The sequence below is a fragment of the Phocoena sinus genome, chromosome 7 (genome assembly GCF_008692025.1).
Source record: "Phocoena sinus isolate mPhoSin1 chromosome 7, mPhoSin1.pri, whole genome shotgun sequence".
Lineage (NCBI taxonomy): Eukaryota > Metazoa > Chordata > Mammalia > Artiodactyla > Phocoenidae > Phocoena > Phocoena sinus.
Genome location: NC_045769.1, coordinates 87771802 through 87790324, shown reverse-complemented (window position 1 = coordinate 87790324; position 18523 = coordinate 87771802). Strand labels below are relative to the sequence as shown.

The window sequence follows — 18523 nt, the reverse complement described above, 5'->3', positions numbered from 1 at the left end:
AATCCAAAGCCATTTGTTCCTACAATCAGTTATTATAGTATGAGCACTACCAAAAGCCCAGAGGAGGCTTCTGTCTCCCAGATGCAGTTCTCTGATTCTGAGAAGCTGCCATGGATATGTGTATTGAGCTTCAGTTTCGCCTACTGAGCTAAATGGCAGACACTCAACTGAGATCTGCTAGAAGGAGTCTGTGCTAATCCATTTGCCACACTATCTGGAGGCTAGGAGTGATTGAGGCAGCCTCTGCTGAACAAGGGTCCCAGGCTGTTGGCTCCATTATCACCAGCCTAGAATCCTAAACTCCAAGAATATCTACCAAGAAACGCAGAGCAATGCCACACATTCTTGGAAAAAGAGATACTTGAATACAAAACTGTACTTAGTTTTGTGTGATATTTAAGTACATAAGAACACTTGAAATATGAAATATATGAAAGACTATTTTCCCTATTGGGTCTGGGAGACATGTGGTGTGAAGTGATGAGACAGTAGTGACAAACTCTCCCTGTGCTATTTGAAAGAGCTATATGTATTCTACTTTACTCAGGGAAACAATGTATTGCAGTCATTAAGCCCTAAAGATGGCTGAATTTTGAAGTAGATTTGAAGTCTAGTCTTGGCTCTGCTACTTATTTTTTGTGAGTTAGGGCAAGGTAATGAAATTTTCTGTCTTAACACTTTCCAGATAATGCCCTTTAGGAATGTTGATACCGTGTAAAGAACAATCAGCGTAGCAAGTAATAACTATCCCTTCTTATACTCCTAATTCTACTCTTATTATCGCATTACATATTGCAAGTGCACCTTGTCCTGAATGCAGAGTAGGTATTCTGAAAATTGCAAACCAGATAAAATATGGTGAGATTTTTGTGACATTGCATTAAAAAAGCCAACATGTTGAGCATTCTGTGTGCTTCACGCTGTGCTTGTAGCATTGCATGCGGTATCCAATGATGAGAATAAAGAACTGTGCTCGGGCTTCCCTGGTGGCGCAGTGGTTGAGAGTCCGCCTGCCGATGCAGGGGACGCGGGTTCGTGCCCTAGTCTGGGAGGATCCCACATGCCGCGGAGCGGTTGGGCCCATGAGCCATGGCCGCTGAGCCTGCGCTTTCGGAGCCTGTGCTCCGCAACAGGAGAGGCCACAACAGTGAGAGGCCCGCATACTGCAAAAAAAAAAAAAAAGAACTGTGCTTGCATTTCTTTATGCTTTGATGGTTTTTCATATTGCCTACTCATACATATTCTGTAAATCACTATGTTCTAAGAGGATACAAAGTTACATAAAGCAGAATCCCCCAAGAAGTGAGTGAGGGGGGAAAACGTACAACAAGTACGGCATAATATGTCAAATGCTTCAAGGGGCATTCAGGTTGTAGATTTGGGGAAATTACAAGTGGGAAAAGTGTGGGTAAGATTAATATTTATTTTATTCTATGGTCTTTAAGCTGAGTCTTGACTTAGAGCATTTGGATATGTGAGGAAATGGGTAAGCCATCCAAGGTGCCCAATTGTAGGAAAGCATGGGGAATGGTGGCTTGGATGAAATGTAGAGGGTTCGATGAGAGGTCGTTGTGGCAGGTGTTTTGCATAGTGCCAGGCTAAGGAGCTTGTACTTTATTTTATAAGCAATTTTATTATTCACTCAGTACCCATTATATATTTTTATTTATTTGATGAACATTTATTGAAGACCCAGACCCACCATGTGGTAAGTGATGGGCTGGATACTGGGCCCATGAAGATGTATAATGCGAGATTCCTTCCTTCAAAATTAGACACTGCCTAGGAAGAAGTATTCTATATCAAAAAAAAAAAACTTCATGTCCATGCGCTGCCAACTTGGCTCCATTTTAAAAGACCAGTGGAAATATATATTGTTGTCCCTTACTATCCACAAAAGATTGGTGCCAGGACCCCAGCAGATACAGAGTTTGAGGATGCTCAAGTCCAGTATATAAAATGCCATAGTACAGTCGTTGCTCTGTATTTGCCAGTTCTGCATCCCTGCATATGTGGAGGGCTGATTGTATTAGAAAGCTATATTATGGAATTAATTTTACTTAATTCCTATATAACCTCAATGGGCCATGCCCCAGCAGCCTGTGAATATGAGTGAAGTAACACCGACATTAAGGCACAATTATCACAAGTCATGGCTCCCACCTGTATAATCATAACAGTTCAGCCTCTCTCTGTTTCCAAGCTCTCCCTAGCTATTTCTGGGAGCACCTGGAATGTATCACATCTGAGGAGAACTGCCCTTCTCATGTTCTTCTCCTTTGATTCTTCTTCTTTGATACCCCATTGCCTACAAACTGGCCAAGGAAGGCACCTCACCAGGCCACAGGCAGCCAGCATCTTCCAGTCGATGCCTGCTTCACTGCCTAGGTACTGTCCAGGAGTTTCCAAACCCTACAAAAACTTCTGGGTGCCATACAGTGCTTTGATTCCTCTGGTTCCACTGCATTTCTGGGTTCACTCTGTCTCCAGAGCAAACAGGAAGAATGCTGTTCTCCCCAGTCACCTGCATATTTCACTTGGTATTTTAGGTCCTGAAGCAATAGCGCTTAGGCATTGAATCTCACAAAGTGAGAAAACAGCTTCTTTCCATACTGTCTGAGGCCCTTTCCTCAGCAGAACTCAGATCTACTCCCTGGGACTCAGCTGGGTTACAAGAACCATTTTGCCATCTCTCAGAATTCCCATTGACCTCCACAAGCTCAAAATTCCTCTGAAGTCACTGTGTTTTCACCAACGAATATCAGTACCTGCAATTAGACATCTGGGTGGTGACCACGATTCTGCCAATTCAGTAGGCAGACCCAACTGAGGTACTCCATTTTATCTTTAAGTGTGCCCATCCCCGCATGGGAGGCCCTGTTAGCTGGGAAAGTTATATAAATAAAGAGTATGAAATAAACTGATATTGCATTTTCATGTGCAATATGCAAAGTGCATCTCCCAGGGAGATATCTGTTTACTCAGTTCTGTGGACAGCTTCGGGACAGGATAAGGTGTTTTAAAAATGTTACTGCATAGTTGCTTTCTGCAGTAAGGGCCAAAAAAGAAATACACTCCGTGTTTGACTGGAAACCCAAAAGAGACAAAATGTTTTCGGAAATGTGTGCATCATGGACTACTAAATTTGGGCTCATAACCCCTTCTCTCCAATTATATTCCTGGAAATGTTTTTCAGTCTCTTTGCATAAAATAATCAGTGGACCACAGGGAACAGGCAAACTTGCGCAGAGTGTATACCACACCTCCATGGAGCTAGCCAACACTTCCAGAGAACCACACGGTCCCCCAGCTCTTAATATGGTTTATTATAAAATCCTTTACCTGCCTCAAAGCACTTTTCTTCAAAGCAGCTTTTCAGCCGAAGCTGAGGACCAAAGAATGCCTTTAACAGAATCCTGAAATAGCTTTTAACCCGAGGCTGAGAAGAGAAAGTGCTTTTAACCTAAAGTGCTTTCCTCTTAGGTGCTTCAGCATGTACCTAGCACTCAGCATTAGTTGCTGTGAGAACACCCTTAAGACCCAAATGAAGGAGACTCCATTATAGATATTCAAACCCGTTATATTAATATATTACACGTAATATTTGAAATCATTAAGCAGTTTTACTCCAACTAAATTTGAATCTTTTCTTATTGAACTATGCATTCATGCAAATAAATTGAAGTCTTACCACCTGGGATTCTAACAAATCTATGCTGATATCTGGAAAAGTACATTGTTCTTTCCTAGATTTTACTTAAATCCAGAGTGACTCAACATTTCCACACCTTCTCCACCCTAGAAGAAACTTTCAACTTTTATCGATCACTGAATGACATTTCCAACTTCAGTCCATATTTGTGTGCGCTAAAAAGGTAATTTTATTAAATCATTTAGAATTAATTCAATCAAATATCTGAATAAATTTTATGTCTCAAGTTTTCTTCTTAGTCTCATCACTCAAACAGAAATAAAAGTACTGATTTCACAGTAATTTTAACTGCAGTGAAGTTCCTACTAAGTAAAGTAAGTAGACAACCCAACCTATAAAAGTTTTAACTTCAGAATAATTGCAGTAAGTTGTATGCTTGAGCAGTTGAATTCCATGGACAGTTTTCTATTTTAAAAACATAAAATGTACACAAATAAGGTTAAGGTAGCAAAGTTTGACATCTTTGAATTTTATTCCCTTTTCCTTTTGTAGACCCCTGTGTAATTCTAATAAAATGAGGACAGGCAAAGGAAAACCAGAAAGTATTGTCAACCCAAAATATAAATAATCAGTCTTTGCTAAGCAAAATTTGGCCATGTCAGTCATCCAAAACGCACTAATGCAAACTAAACTGAAATATATTTCTTTCATACTCAAGTGACCGTGGCACAATCTTTACATAAAAGTCACTTTCTTTTATACATTCTCTTATTCATGTATTCATTCATTCATTCACTCATTCATATATATTTCACTTGGCATCCAGAAGGGAGTTTAATAGGATGCAATAGAAGTACATCTATTTCTATAGGAAAGAGGAAGAAATTACATTGATCTTGTTCTACTGTGTAAAGCTTCCTTCACCTTGAATATTCTTCTCCAGCTTACTCTATATTGTAAACTTCCATTCATTTTTAGTCCTCCCAGCTCAAAGTTACCAACTCCATAAATCCATCCCTGTCGTCCTCTCTTTTCTTTACCCCCCAAACTATAATTTCAGTGGTTGAATATTTTAATACCTTCCAAGGAGACTGTGAACTATCTCTGGTAGATAGAGATCACCTTACTTCGCTCTGCTTTGTTATTGCCTAAAAGAGGGTAAGGAAAGAAAGGAAGCAGGACATGAAATCTTTCAGTGGTTTTAGAATTGCTATTTATTTACAATTTCTCATCCTTCTTGTGGAAACTCTTCTGCCCATGGGTGCTCCTTTGGTAGAGCCTGCTCCTCCCACCAGCCTCACAGTGTTGGGCTACTCCTATGTTAAGTCTTTGGACTTCTCTTTTCTTTTCCTTCTCCTTCAGACTACTGAGCACTATTGCTGAAATATTCCAGCCCTGTGGCTTCAGATTCCATCTGCAAGCTTTCCAAACTTAGTACTTCAGCTTCAAACTCCAGACCCTTGAAACTCTAGTCTTGCATGTTCAAACATCTATTTGACATCTCCTAGGATGTTTGGTAGACATCTCACATTTACCTAGAGCAACCCTTGGCTTCCGAATGGCTTCCATGTGTTCTCGACCTCAGGAAATACCTCTGTTCTTTGCCAAGCCGGGGTCACCCTCCATGCTATTCTGTCTCTTCTACTCTCATCAACAAATCCCACCTTAAAAATATATTCTACATTCAACCACTCTCAGTTACTTCCACTGTTACCACCCTACCCAAGCACTATCATCTCTCACTGGACTATCTCACCAGCCCCCTAACTGGCCTCTCTGCTTCTTTTCCTGACGCCCTTACATATAACCTCCACATGGCAACTAGAAAGATCATTTAAAAACATAAAGCACTTTAAGTCACTTTCCCTGCTCAATAATTTCCAATTACTTAGAATAAAATCATACTTAAATAATATCTATTGCCCTTCCTGTTGACCTATAGGGTCCTACCTGCTTTGTCCCCCAGGCTACCTTATCAGTTTCATCCTCAGCCATACTTCCCTGTTTATCATTTCACTCCAGCCACACTGGCCTTCTTGCTGCTTCTCCAGGTATGCAACTTACTCCCATTTGCTACTCCTCTGATGAAATGCCTCTGCCTGTGTATTGGTATGGCTCATGCCTTCACTTCTTTGGGTCTCTGCTCAATGCCACTGTCTAGCAATGTCTGCCCTGACAACACCTCTCTCTTTCTATCTCCCTGCCATGCTTTATTTTCTCATAGCACCTATCACCATCTGACATTGCATTCCATGTTAATGTCTTTATGTGTTTGTTTCCTCCATTTAAATACAGGCTGTGTAAAGACACAGAGTGTTCTGTTCATTATTCCATCCTCCGAAGGCACTGAAAAATATTCAGGGATAGATAGATTGAATGGATGAATACAAAAAATGCAGTAACATTCACTTGGTCAAACCATTCTCTTTAGTATTGTGATTCTGTGCACACACATATAAGGGGAGGGTGTGTGTGTGTATGTGTGTAATTCATGTGTTTGTGCTGCTCTGGGTAAGCAGAGGTAAGGAGAAGTATAGGCAAAGTGTTGCCTAGGGGAGACAAATACAGAAAAAATTTTATCTCCTTGTTACATTTGGGTTAAGAAACTCTTCATTTAAGATACAAATTCCTTCCTGATTAGTGGACCCACCAATGTGTCTGTTGCATTAACTGGACCAAAATTGAGTTGAGATCTATTTTTAATGAGTTTAGGAGCTTTAAAGCAAGGGGCCAAAAGGTACTTCATAGAAGCATTGTTTGGGGTTGAGGGTGAAATTGTGAAAGGTGGCGATGGCTGGAAGCCTGAAAAGGGAAGAAGGAGAAAACATGGAAGGGACTGGGGAAGAACTCGCCATACCGTCTGGATGGCAGCTAGCCTGTCTCTGACACTCATCTTTGGGCCGATCCTGTCAAAGGATGCCACCCCTGCAGCCAACTGTCCAATGTCTGTTGGAAGCTGCAGACCCCAGCCTCCCCTTGTTTGAGAAGATCTTCTCCCTAGAGCCTAAGCCAGTTTCCTCCAGGCCAGCCTTTCCGGAGTAGACATTATCATTTTCCACCAGCGACTTTAAAGTCTGTTAGTAGATGAGATCCAAAAATATGAATAAACATGTGGGGGGGAAACTATACACAGAAGTGTATATACTTTAAATTCCTATTTATTTAGATTCCGAGCTACCTAAAAGTTAAAATAATTAAGCTTTTCCCTGTACTTGCCTCTTATGAGAAAAGAAATCACAAGTAAACAAGGCAATGAGAGAGATTTACTTTCAGTATATATTAGAGACTCAACGGAGTATCAGCCCAATTTTGATATCTGTGTAACAAAAAGCAATAGCTGATATTTTAATCAAAGCCCTGAGTACATCATAGACAATGCGGTACCTCCGAAGCACTTAAGATAGATTAAGTTCAGTGCTAGTGTTTTAGCATTAAACGTATTTTCCGCATCTTAATTCAAAGACATAAGCCATCTGTAAACTATAGTTCTTAACTTAACATCACCTATTTCTCCAAAACTATTCGTAAAGTTGTGGGAAAGTTATATGATGGGGGCTCACATAGTGGGTATTTTAAAGGTGAGGAAGAGAAAAATGTAAGAATGGAAGTGAGAAGATATAAGAACTAGCAATACGATTCCCTCATAAGCAATCTGAAGTTTTGGTCTGGAAACCTACTCCCAAAAGGAAAAGCAAATGTCACTTACAGTTTAAATCAAAGAGAATCAGTGAAATTGCTGACAATTACCTGTGTGAGAATATTATTTTAGCCCTCCACTCTCCACTGCCCTGCCCTTATAGCATCCTGTTGGGAAATGATCTGCCCATGTGTGTGGCAGTCCAGAGGGAGAAAATTTCCAAGTTGAATGCTACCTACTATGGAAGCTACATGGGCTGTATTTTTTCTCATTTCAACCCATTTTTTTAGACAAAACTCTCAACCCGTTGGACATTGTCTATTGGAACTTCAGATCTCGAGTAATTGATGAACAGAAGTCACCAGGACAGTACTGGTGGTGGAGGTGACAATGCGTATAGCATCCTGACCCAGCTCTCAGAGTTACAAAGCAGTTGCTCTACTTCCTTTTTCTTATTTCGTGGATCTCCTGAGAACCTTGGATTAACATCTCCAAGACTGGTCCCTCGCCTCCAGTATTTTCTTTGAGGAATTAATAAATTAATTTTTTTTGTTTGTTTTTATTTTATTTTGGAGTATAGTTGCTTAACAATGTTGTGTTAGTTTCAGGTGTACAGCAAAGTGATTCGGTTATAAATTACTTTTAGTTCTCAGTAATTCTTTGAGTTTCCTCCTACCCCTATCCTTCACCATCATTTGAATAAATTTTTCTTTGCTTAAGATAGCCACCAGTGGATTTTTTTCTATGTAGCCAAAATCCTTGATGAATATGCCTCATTACCAAAATAATTATCCGATATGTATGTGTGTGTCCAAACAGTTCAGTTTTTTGTTGTTGTTGTCTCTTCCCCTCTTTATTTCTTCATGTATGTAGTTCTAGGTGCTTTGTTTTCTTCTTTAAAATTCACTAGAGTGGCCACAATGGGCCTCTGTCCTGAAAGCAGAATAACATCATTTTGAAAAGCATGTGGAGACTGTCTCCCTGCGTAAATGATGATAACACCGTCACATTATTTGAACATTTAACTGCCTCTATTGAGTAGTTTTCCTCATAGTTTGATTCATTTGGAATCTAACTGACAAAGATCCCATTACTGGGTGTTCTTTTCATTTTTTGTCAAAAAATACATAGCAGAGATGAGGGAGAATGAAGCTAATCTGTGATCTGGGAGGCTTAACCTGGTTATGCTGATGAACTAACTAAATCGGTCAAAAGTTTGAGAGCTTAAAGATTAAAAACCACCATTCCCTAGTTAAACTCTAATTCATTATGTAAACAACGTGATTTGTAAGTGCAGTCATGTGGAAAGTCTATTTGTTTTTCTCACCAAAAGATGCTTTCAAAGAAAAATTACAGAAAATGGATTTTCTCCAACCAATGTGTTGCCTGCCACCCTGGTACAAGCGTTGAAGCAGGAGAACAAAGATGTAATGATCACACCAGCCAAGGCCATAGGCATGTGCAGAGCATTCTGAAAATATTGGCACCCCTAGCAAGAGGTGTTTTCTAAATACAAAAAGTTGTTAAGAGAGGAATAAAGGATTACCAGTGAGGCCCACAGATGGGACTATAGATGGGGAGCCGGGAGCTCAGGGTTCTGGGACTGCTCCCTTTTTTGGAATACCATAAGGAGGGGGAAAAGCAGAAACAATCCTTAATGTTGTGCCAGCCTAGCAAGCATGGAAGTTTAGGGGGCAAAAGCTAGGTCATCAATGCTTGCCAAGAAAGCAAAACACCTTCTCTCTCCCTCCCCCTTTCTTTACACGGTTTTAAGAAAGAAGGTTCTGTGGTTCAAAGACATTCTATAATTTAATGGTCTTCCTTGGTGTATCAAACTCTGGACTGTATCAGAGTTACAGATGGGTGGCAATCTTACAACAGCCCCTAAATTGGACAATGATGTCTAAGCTAAATCTCTATGATTTACTTCCTTTGGGATATAGCACTTTTGACTTTGCAAAGTCGTTTCATGTATAACACCATCTCCTCCACGTTATATAATTCACCATGTAATGTTGAAGGCTAATGTTGTAGTCAAGTTGTTTTTTAGTTGTAATTGATAGAAACTTATTCAAATTGCAACGTAGGAATGGAATTTATTGGACTACTTAACTGAAAAGTCCAAGGGACAAGAATAGCTTCAGGCATGACTGGACCTCTGGGCACAAAATGCTATCGAATCTTTATCTCCTCCATCCCTCAGCTGTTTTCCACTCTGTTGGCTTCATTCTCCAGTATGCTTTCCCAGAAGCTGGCAATATAACTTCTAGAAGCTTAGACTCATATCCTCATAGTTTACCAAATCCTATAGCAAGAGGGCTCCTCTTTCCCAGCAGCACTAAAAAAAAGGAAGCCTCAGGATTTGCTTGCCCAGATCCAGTTGGGTCATGTGTTCATGTCTGAACCGATTACTGTGGCCAGGGGAGGAAATGCATGTTCATCCCTGGAGCTGGAGCTGGTGAGGTCAGCACTACTCAAAGCAAAAGGCAGCAGGATGAGAAAGTATCATCCCCAAAGGAAAACCAGGGTGCTCTTACCGGAGGATAGACTGAATAGTTCCAGGGCCAGCAAACCAACAGACATACAACATCCTCTTCCTACCAGCATCATCTGTAACAGGGGTCTCATTTAGTTATTTTTCCCAAGGCTAGTCCTTTCTATTGTGATTGTAAGCCCTCTTTGAAACCTTGTGGACAATGCTATCCACGTACTAGCCAAATTTGTCTAGTTGCATTAAACTGAAATTCCCTCTAACTTCTAATGCACCCCATGGCAACCATATATTGGTGCCTAGGCATCAGGAAGTGAGAAGTTGAGGTGTGTCTGTTTCATTCACCTCTCTGTCTGCATATTAGCTTCAGTAACACTCATTCACTGCACATCACCATCTCCCCCAAATGGCTGCTTTTGCCCTGCAGTGTCTAAGTCTAGACGGCCTTTCAATTCAAATCCCTGGAGCAGGTAGTATCTCTGATACCACCTCAGTCTACAGTGTCCCAATTCTAAAACTTTTGCAGGACAAATTGCATTGACCCAGCTTGGGCCACATGACAACCTTTGATTCAATCAGTTTTGCCTGAAAGGCTAGGTCCTTCTACTACAGAGCCATACCTTCTTGGGTAAGTATAAGCCACTTTAAAGACAGGATATAAGTGAGATGGAATTTTTTTGACCTTTCTGGTAACTAGTGAAAGCAAAACGTCTCCCTTCTATCTAATGAAGTTCAACATATCTAAGCTCTTTTTTCACCAGGGGCGTTATTGGCAATCAGGGAGGGATTGTTTTCTCTCCCAGTGAGGGATTGCCTGCACTTACCTGGACCACCCAGTAAGTGGCAGTAGCACACCTCCCCCACCCCAGGCATTATAGCAACCAAAACAGCCAAGAGGGCATCTCACCCCCCTCTAGAGCATTCTGGCAATCAGAAACACTCTGCAATTGAAATTCTCTCCTATCCACCCCAAATGAAAATCTTTCCCCAAGTCCCGTCTTTCCTTATAATTAGTGAATTCCCACCACTAAACTTCTAAAAAAGGGGGTCTATTTGCTACCTCTACTTCTTACCTTCTCTTCAAATCTTTACCACAAACATCTGCTTCTCAGTTTCATTGTATGAAAACCATTTTCCTTATGATCAGCAATAGTGTCTGAATTTCACCTGGATATCCCATCAGTGTTCTGCTGGGTCTGAAATGCTATCCTAACTTCTAAACATCAATCTCTCTTTCCTTCTCCAAACCCTCAGTATTCAGCATCTTAGTCTCCTTCAACCAAGCAAAAAACCTGAATGTCCTCTTTGCCTGGTGGGTTGGCTCACCTCCCGCATCCAGTTTACAAATCCCACTGGATCACCCCATCTCTTCGTTGTCTTAGTTCAGGTCCTTATCTTTTTTTTTTTTCCCCCAGAGCCTGATGTTTTGTAAATATGAACAAACGACTCAATATCTTTGTGCCTCAATTTTCACTCCTATAAAATCAAGATGGTAATAGTATCTACCACCAAAGTGTTAAGGATTGTTATAAAGATTAAATAAGTTAAAATATATAACGTACTTTGACCCTTGCGTGGCTAAATATATCTTCGCTATTTATTATTGAGCGCCCTTGCAATAGCACTAATCACATCGTATTATAACTGGTTTTGAGAGCTGTTCTTCCCCCTACACCGTAGGAGATCATGCTTCATGGATCATTGCATCTTTAGGATGGAGCACACTGTCTGGACTACAGTGGGCATGTAATAGATAGCTATGGATGAATGTCAATCTTTGCATTCTTTACAATGCCCTGCATATGGTAGGTGCTTATGAAATATTTGCTGAATTGAATTAAATAGAATTGAATTGATCTGGAGAGAATACATAATAAGAAATGCCATAATATAACATAATGAGTTCAAATTTTAAGGTGAGAGAAATTTCCTTTGAGACTCCTCCTTAGGATTGACTCTAAACGAATGCATATTTCCACGTTCTAACCAAATTTAGATTTTTTTCTCTATTTATTTGCTCCCCAGTTTTGGTTTCCATGTCCTGTCAACTCTCTTGTTTTCATTCTCACAGCATAGCTTAGATCACCAAAAATCCAGACTCCTATTATCATCTTTATCAGTAAGCTATTGATGCCTAACAAACAAACATTAGAATCTCAGTGGCAAACTGCAAAAAGCACTTATTTTTTCATGCGTCTGTGGGTCAGTCTACGGCAGGCTTGAATGGACAGCTCTGCTTTAAGTTGTAGGTCTGACTGGACTTGTCTCCTCACTGAGGGTTGAACCTCAGTTCTGTGCTATATGTATTTACTCTGGAGCCCAGACTGAAGACGCAGGCAGCTACCCAGGGAAGCTCTTGTCTTGGCAATAGTGAAGAAGCAAGGAGATGAGTAGAAATCTGTAATGTGTCTGAAGGCCTCAGTCTTGAATTGACACATCATTTCTACACATGCTACGTTATCCAAAGCAAGTCATATGGCCAAGCCCTATAGCAGTGAAATGAGGAAATGTTGCCCACTCTAGTGAGTTTACTACACAGGCAGATGGCAGAGGTGGTGAATGTATGAATCTAACTCAGAGAAGATGAGATGAATTCTCAATGATGATTAATTTACCACAAGCCTATCCTGATTCCGGTCTTCCCAAGCAATCACATTAGTCTCTTAACAAATCTCTTTGTGTTCAGTCTTCCCCACTATCTGTGCCCCCCATTTTTTTATGAACCTTTTGGTTACAGGTGATAGAATACCCAGTTTAAAATTATTTATATTATATTTAATTATATTTATATTCCATATAACAGGAAGTCTAGAGAATGTGTTTTAGGATAGGTTTAAAAGTTCAACAATATTGTTGAGGTCTCAGGTTTTTGTACCTTTTTTTTTTTGAGTATGCGGGCCTCTCACTGTTGTGGTCTCTCCCGTTGCGGAGCACAGGCTCCAGACGCGCAGGCTCAGCGGCCGTGGCTCACGGGCCCAGCCGCTCCGCGGCACGTGGGATCCTCCCAGACCAGGGCACGAACCCATGTCCCCTGCATCGGCAGGCAGACTCTCAACCACTGCGCCACCAGGGAAGCCCTGTACCTTCTTTTTTAATCATGTTTAGCTTTTGTTTGCAAGCTTCTTGCCTCATGGTGACAAGATTGCAGCAGTAGCTCCAGGCATTGCATGATTGCACAGTGATGTTCAAAGCAGGAAGGAAGAAAGAAAGAATGTCTTCATATACCCCTCTCCGTTTATCAGGGGAAAAAAATCTTCTCTTGTAGATTCCCAAGTCACGTTCCCTTACATTTTACCAACCAGAACTATCTAATTTAAACTAACTAAAGCTACAGGGGAAACAGAAGTCAATGGAGAACACTTTCAGGTTCTGTCTTATGAGTGGACTTTAAAAACAAGAAAGAAGGGGCTTCCCTGGTGGCGCAGTGGTTGAGAGTCCGCCTGCCGATGCAGGGGACACAGGTTCGAGCCCTGGTCTGGGAAGATCCCACATGCCGCGGAGCAACTACGCCCGTGAGCCACAACTGCTGAGACCTGCGCGTCCGGAGCCCATGCTCTGCAACAAGAGAGGGCCACGATAGTGAGAGACCCACGCACCGCGATGAAGAGTGGCCCCCGCTTGCCACAACTAGAGAAAGCCCTCGCACAGAAACGAAGACCCAACACAGCAAAAATAAATTAATTAATTAATAAACTCCTACCCCCCAGCATCTTCTAAAAAAAAAAAAAACAAGAAAGAAGTTGGGAGGGGAATAGCATGTGTATAAGAAATCGATGGTATTTGCACACTCTCAAATACTTACCTGTCTGACTTAATATTTAAGACTCTTCATAACATAATCTTCATCTCCTTTTAAAGCTTAATACATCAAGATTTTTCTAAATAAGAAAGAGTGAATGTTTTCCTCAGCACACCACATCCTTCTCATCACTCTTCTCATCATTGATGTGTTTGTTTGCCTCTCCTCCATCTTCTCCAAATGCCCTTTTTGTCCTCTTTCTTACCTCTCCAATCTAAGTCTTACTTATCCTCGAGGATTCATTTCTTCTTTGGGAAGTCTTCCATGTGCACTCAAGGCTGTTCAGGTTGCCCTGCCACATGCATCTGTGCTTCCCCAGGTATAGTATTTTTCACGATATGGTCTTACCTGTTTACTTATATGATGCCCGCACTAGTCAAGAAACTTTTAGAGTATAGGAATTGAGTCTTGGTTATTGTGTTACCAGTGCCATTCCTAGTTCCTGATGCAGAGCAGGCACTCAGAATTTTTTTTTTTTTTTTTTTTTTGGCAAATAACTGAGTGAATGAAACAGTAAATACACTAGAATGCCTTCATCTTCATCTTCCTGTATCTACCTATCAGAAGAAAAAAAAATAAACAAACAAAAGAAACCTCTCTCCAGATTTTAACACCACTCCATTCAGGAATCTATCTTTTTGGAATGATCTCCATCTCATAAACTTCCCTCCACTCTGCCCCCACCAAACCACCGCATCTACACTACATGACACAAAAAACTCGATACTATAGAACATCCTCCTTAGCACTGAGTACCTTTTATGATACCTGTTATAGTCTATTTTTTATATTATTTGAATATTTCTTTCAGCCTTACAGTATTATGACCTCTTGATATCTTTTTCACAACCTAATATGCCTACTTCATCACTGCAAGTATAGAAGATAATAAATATTTGTGAAATGCATTTGAATTATGATTACTATTAAAGGATTTTCTACTCTATAACAATTCCCCCTGACTATAACCTCTGGCCAAATTAAATGATCAAATCTGAAGTTTTGGATTATTTTTCTTAAGTAATATTTTATTTTATCCTTTCTTATAGTGGTGACTCACTGTTTTTGAACAAATCTTTGTTACTTGACCAGCTATTCAAAGGAAATACCTATGATTATTTCCCACTTCTCTACACTATGTTACTGTGTTTTGAGCTTATCTTCTTTCTCTCTCTTGCAAAAAATGCACATTTCCATACTGAAGTACATTATTATTGGTGTTGTAGCCTTAATTCTCTCCCTCTCTGCTAAGTTCTCAATTCAAGCCATCACCTTTTCTGAGAAATGGATGAAAATCGTGACTTTCTTGAAGTCTCACCACAGTCCACGTTGACTACCCCTTTGTAATAATGCATCGTTTAGCATTCTGTTATGCTGCATTTTATATTTTTTCTCCCCACTTCTGCTAAAAATATGTTTTAAATGCATTGAAGACCTCCACTGATGATTGAGATGCTGTCTTACAGTCAATAATTCAATAAATATTTATTGAACTTCTAATGTATGCCAAACGTTGTCGAGTTACTGGGGATCCAGTAATAAAGGAAATAGGAATAGTCCTTACTCTCCTGGGTTTTGCATTCTAAGCAAGGGAAGCAACTAACCAGTAAACATATCAATCTAATATGTCAGGTGGAGAAAAGTGCTCCAAGAAAAGTAAGGTGGGGCAGCATGGAGAGTTCTATTGGCAGTGGTTGCCAGGTTTTATTTAAAGGTAGATAGGAAAGGCTACAATAAGAAGGTGACATTTGATCAGAGAGCTAGGACAATAGAGCTCCATGCAGAGGAAATAATAAGTGCAATGTCCCTGAGGCAGAGCATGAATCAGCAACGTCGACAGAGTGGTGGCAGGCAAGTGATGAGCGGGAAAGAGTAGAGAGGAAGCAAATGAAATCAGTTAATTGGTGGAAGGTCAGGTCGTTTACTGCCTTGGAAGTGACGTTAGGGAATTGGATTTCATTCTGTGGTAGAGGGGAAGCCCTTGAACCTACTAAATATTTGTTTCATTATGAGTAATCAACATCTATGCTGTTTAAAAAGGTTCTGGAAATGGATGGTGGTGATGGTTGCGCACCAATGCACATGTACTTAATGCCACTAAACTGTACACATAAAAGTGGTTAAAATGGACACTTTTATGTTACATATATTTTAACACAGTTTTAAAAAATCTTTGCGTGAATGCCGTGGACCCAAATTTGTGCTAGGCACTGGTGACCGTAAGAACATATAAGCAATGCAGCACTCAGAATCTGCTTTGAGAAAATACATTCCATATATTATAAGTGTAAATACACAATGCAAGGTAGCATAAATCATGTTCCAAATGAGAGGGCTAGGCTAGAATTTCACAAAGTGTGTTCTGGGAAACATTAGTCTGGAGAAATGCCCTTTGAAATAAAAGGATCTTACTCAGATAAGTTTGGGAAATAATGCATCCTCCAGTCCCGCCTGGAGATTCCCAGTGCACACTGGCATAACACAGACTCTAAAAATAAGTACACATGAAAGAAACCTGTTTAACTTTGTTTAACCCAATGTGGCTAAACCATTTTTGATTACAGGCTTTTTCCCCAAAATCGCCTATTAACATACTGAAGAACTGGTATTCCAAAGAACCTATGTTACAGGAGACATAAAGCTGAGATAGGAAGGATAGAGTTTATGGAGAAAGAGCCATCTGAGCTGAGCCCTAAAAGAAAGGGGATACTTAGATTAGAGAAGAGGAAGGGCATTCAAGGCAGGAGAGATGTGAAGAAATTCACTTCAAAGTAAGTCTCCGGGAACTTGCTTTCTTCGAATATCATTGAGCCACAGGGTGAATCTTCTACATATACTAACAACATCATAATTTTGATAACCATTGACAAATTTGTTCTCAAACACTAAGACACCAATTCGCTAAGATTAATTATTTTATAGAAGTTTTCTTAATTCCTTGTCATTATTTTATAGGCAACAAAGTTAAGCCCAGAGAGACTATAAATTACTCAGTCATCCCTGCCTAATCGATGGCAGAGTGTTAGTTTTCTTTCTCTGGGGCCGGAGTCCTGTTCCATAGAGAAGGGAGTTATGGTCTTTGTATGTCTGCAATAGACACTTTGGAATTAAAGCAAAAAATCGATTCCTATGCAAGATGCAGATTTCATCATTCAGTGGATATGGAAACAGAATCAAATTAAAGAACAACGCAAGCTTGGATTTTAATGAAGCTCATCTTTGTTTCTTTTGCAGATCAAATTTTTGGCTCTCATCTGCACACAGTGTGTGAACGTGAAAATTCCACAGTTCCGCGGTTTGTAAAGCAGTGCATTGAAGCTGTCGAAAAAAGAGGTGGGTAACTGAATATACAGCAATTTCCCCCAATACTGTACCCTCTACACAACCAGTGCTCAAGTTAACAGCACTGACAAGCTATGAAATTAAAATCTGACTTTTGTTAATCAGTTAAGAGGATCAAGTTTCTTATTAACTTCAGTTTGTTTTCACAGTAGGGACATCAATAATTCCCCCTAATGTTCTTTTTTTAATATTTTTTTCTGTCTGACATGTTGTTGATTCAATTGCAAACTTCTTGTTTTCTCGCCAGTGATAAAACATTCATAAAATATCAGCACTCACAGTGTTAGAACCCTCCTAACATTCATGCTGGTAGATTTTGTGCCAGAACATATTTTGGTAAGCCCCCAACATTACCCAAGTGAAGCAAACAGCGTTTCTACTTGCACATGGTGATATTCCATCTTCCACGTGTATCTGTTCAGCACAGAATATGCCTAACTGGTTTTCCTGGAACAATTAACAGACACACCTCCAGTGTTAAGATGACCTTTGATTCCTATATTTCAACATTCTGTTTTCCATTTGAAATTATTTCATCTTACTGAGGGGAACAAAACAAAACCCATTTGACTCATCATTTCTATGCTAGTCTATCTGTGGGGTGTTTTTCCTTCAGACTATGACTTTATTCATTGAAGGTCATTTTCCCTGAAAGATACATACAGTAGGTGCAGAATCTCAAAAAATATATTGTATAGAAATGTGAAGCTTCATCACCATCTGTTACAAGTTTACAACATATTCCCAGGATCTAGGGGAATATATATCATGTAAAAGACAGAGGTGTTTCCAGAAAAAGAAGTGGTGAATCTATTCCCCTTTTCAGCTCCCAGTCTCTTAAAACAATAGAACCAAGGGAAGAAATCTTTACCAAGTTATCTGCTAGGGAAAAGCCATTTTAATTCTCTCGATGTTACCTGGCTTTATTATAGAAACATAATAAAAATGGTCTGCAATTTCCAGCTCCTGGAAATTCATACTTTGATTATACTGTAAGGACAGCCTTGGGATCCTATTATTCCCATGTCAGTAGGGAATGAGAGAATAACAAGAAGGGGACGAGTGGGTAGAGAAAGTGGATAAAGTGAGCAGCTTTGGGGAAAAGCATATCAACACATCAGAGAGAAGAGCTGAGGGTTCAAAGAGGGAGGAGAAAACAGTAAAAGCAGAATGAACACAAGGAGAGGTATCTGTGAGGAATGGAATCACTTGGAGTTTAGAGAGAAATGTCTTTTTATTGTATGTTGCAATCTCATTTAATTTTGTAAGTACATATTTTAGGAATAAATATTATTTAATAAGTACTTAAAGCCAAATGGATCACTGAAAATGTTATAATGCCATTATTGCTAATAGTTAAATTATCATCATTTTCAGGAAATCTTCATTCTCTTATAAATACTCAGCATTGATGGTGTGAGCACTGTTATATTAGCAAAAATCCAAATAGGACTTTGGGGGAAGCTGTACATAATAAGATGTGTGCCCATAAAAAAAGCGTTCTATAACTCTCTATTTATGTACATACCCCAGGCAAAATGAGAACTCTGCTAGATACAGCCTTGTGGCATGCAAACACCATGGTATTGCAGAATAGAAAAT

General features: G+C 39.9%; 1 protein-coding gene across 5 annotated transcripts in view; it reads left to right on the top strand.

The window, feature by feature from the left end:
- ARHGAP15 (Rho GTPase activating protein 15) overlaps window positions 1-18523 on the top strand; it is a 623633-nt gene that overhangs the window by 381561 nt on the left and 223549 nt on the right. For all 5 annotated transcript variants that reach the window (XM_032637027.1, XM_032637031.1, XM_032637030.1 and 2 more), the window contains one exon: window positions 16814-16912. In XM_032637027.1, coding sequence (XP_032492918.1) covers window positions 16814-16912 — 99 coding nt within the window. The remainder of the gene's footprint in view (window positions 1-16813; window positions 16913-18523) is intronic.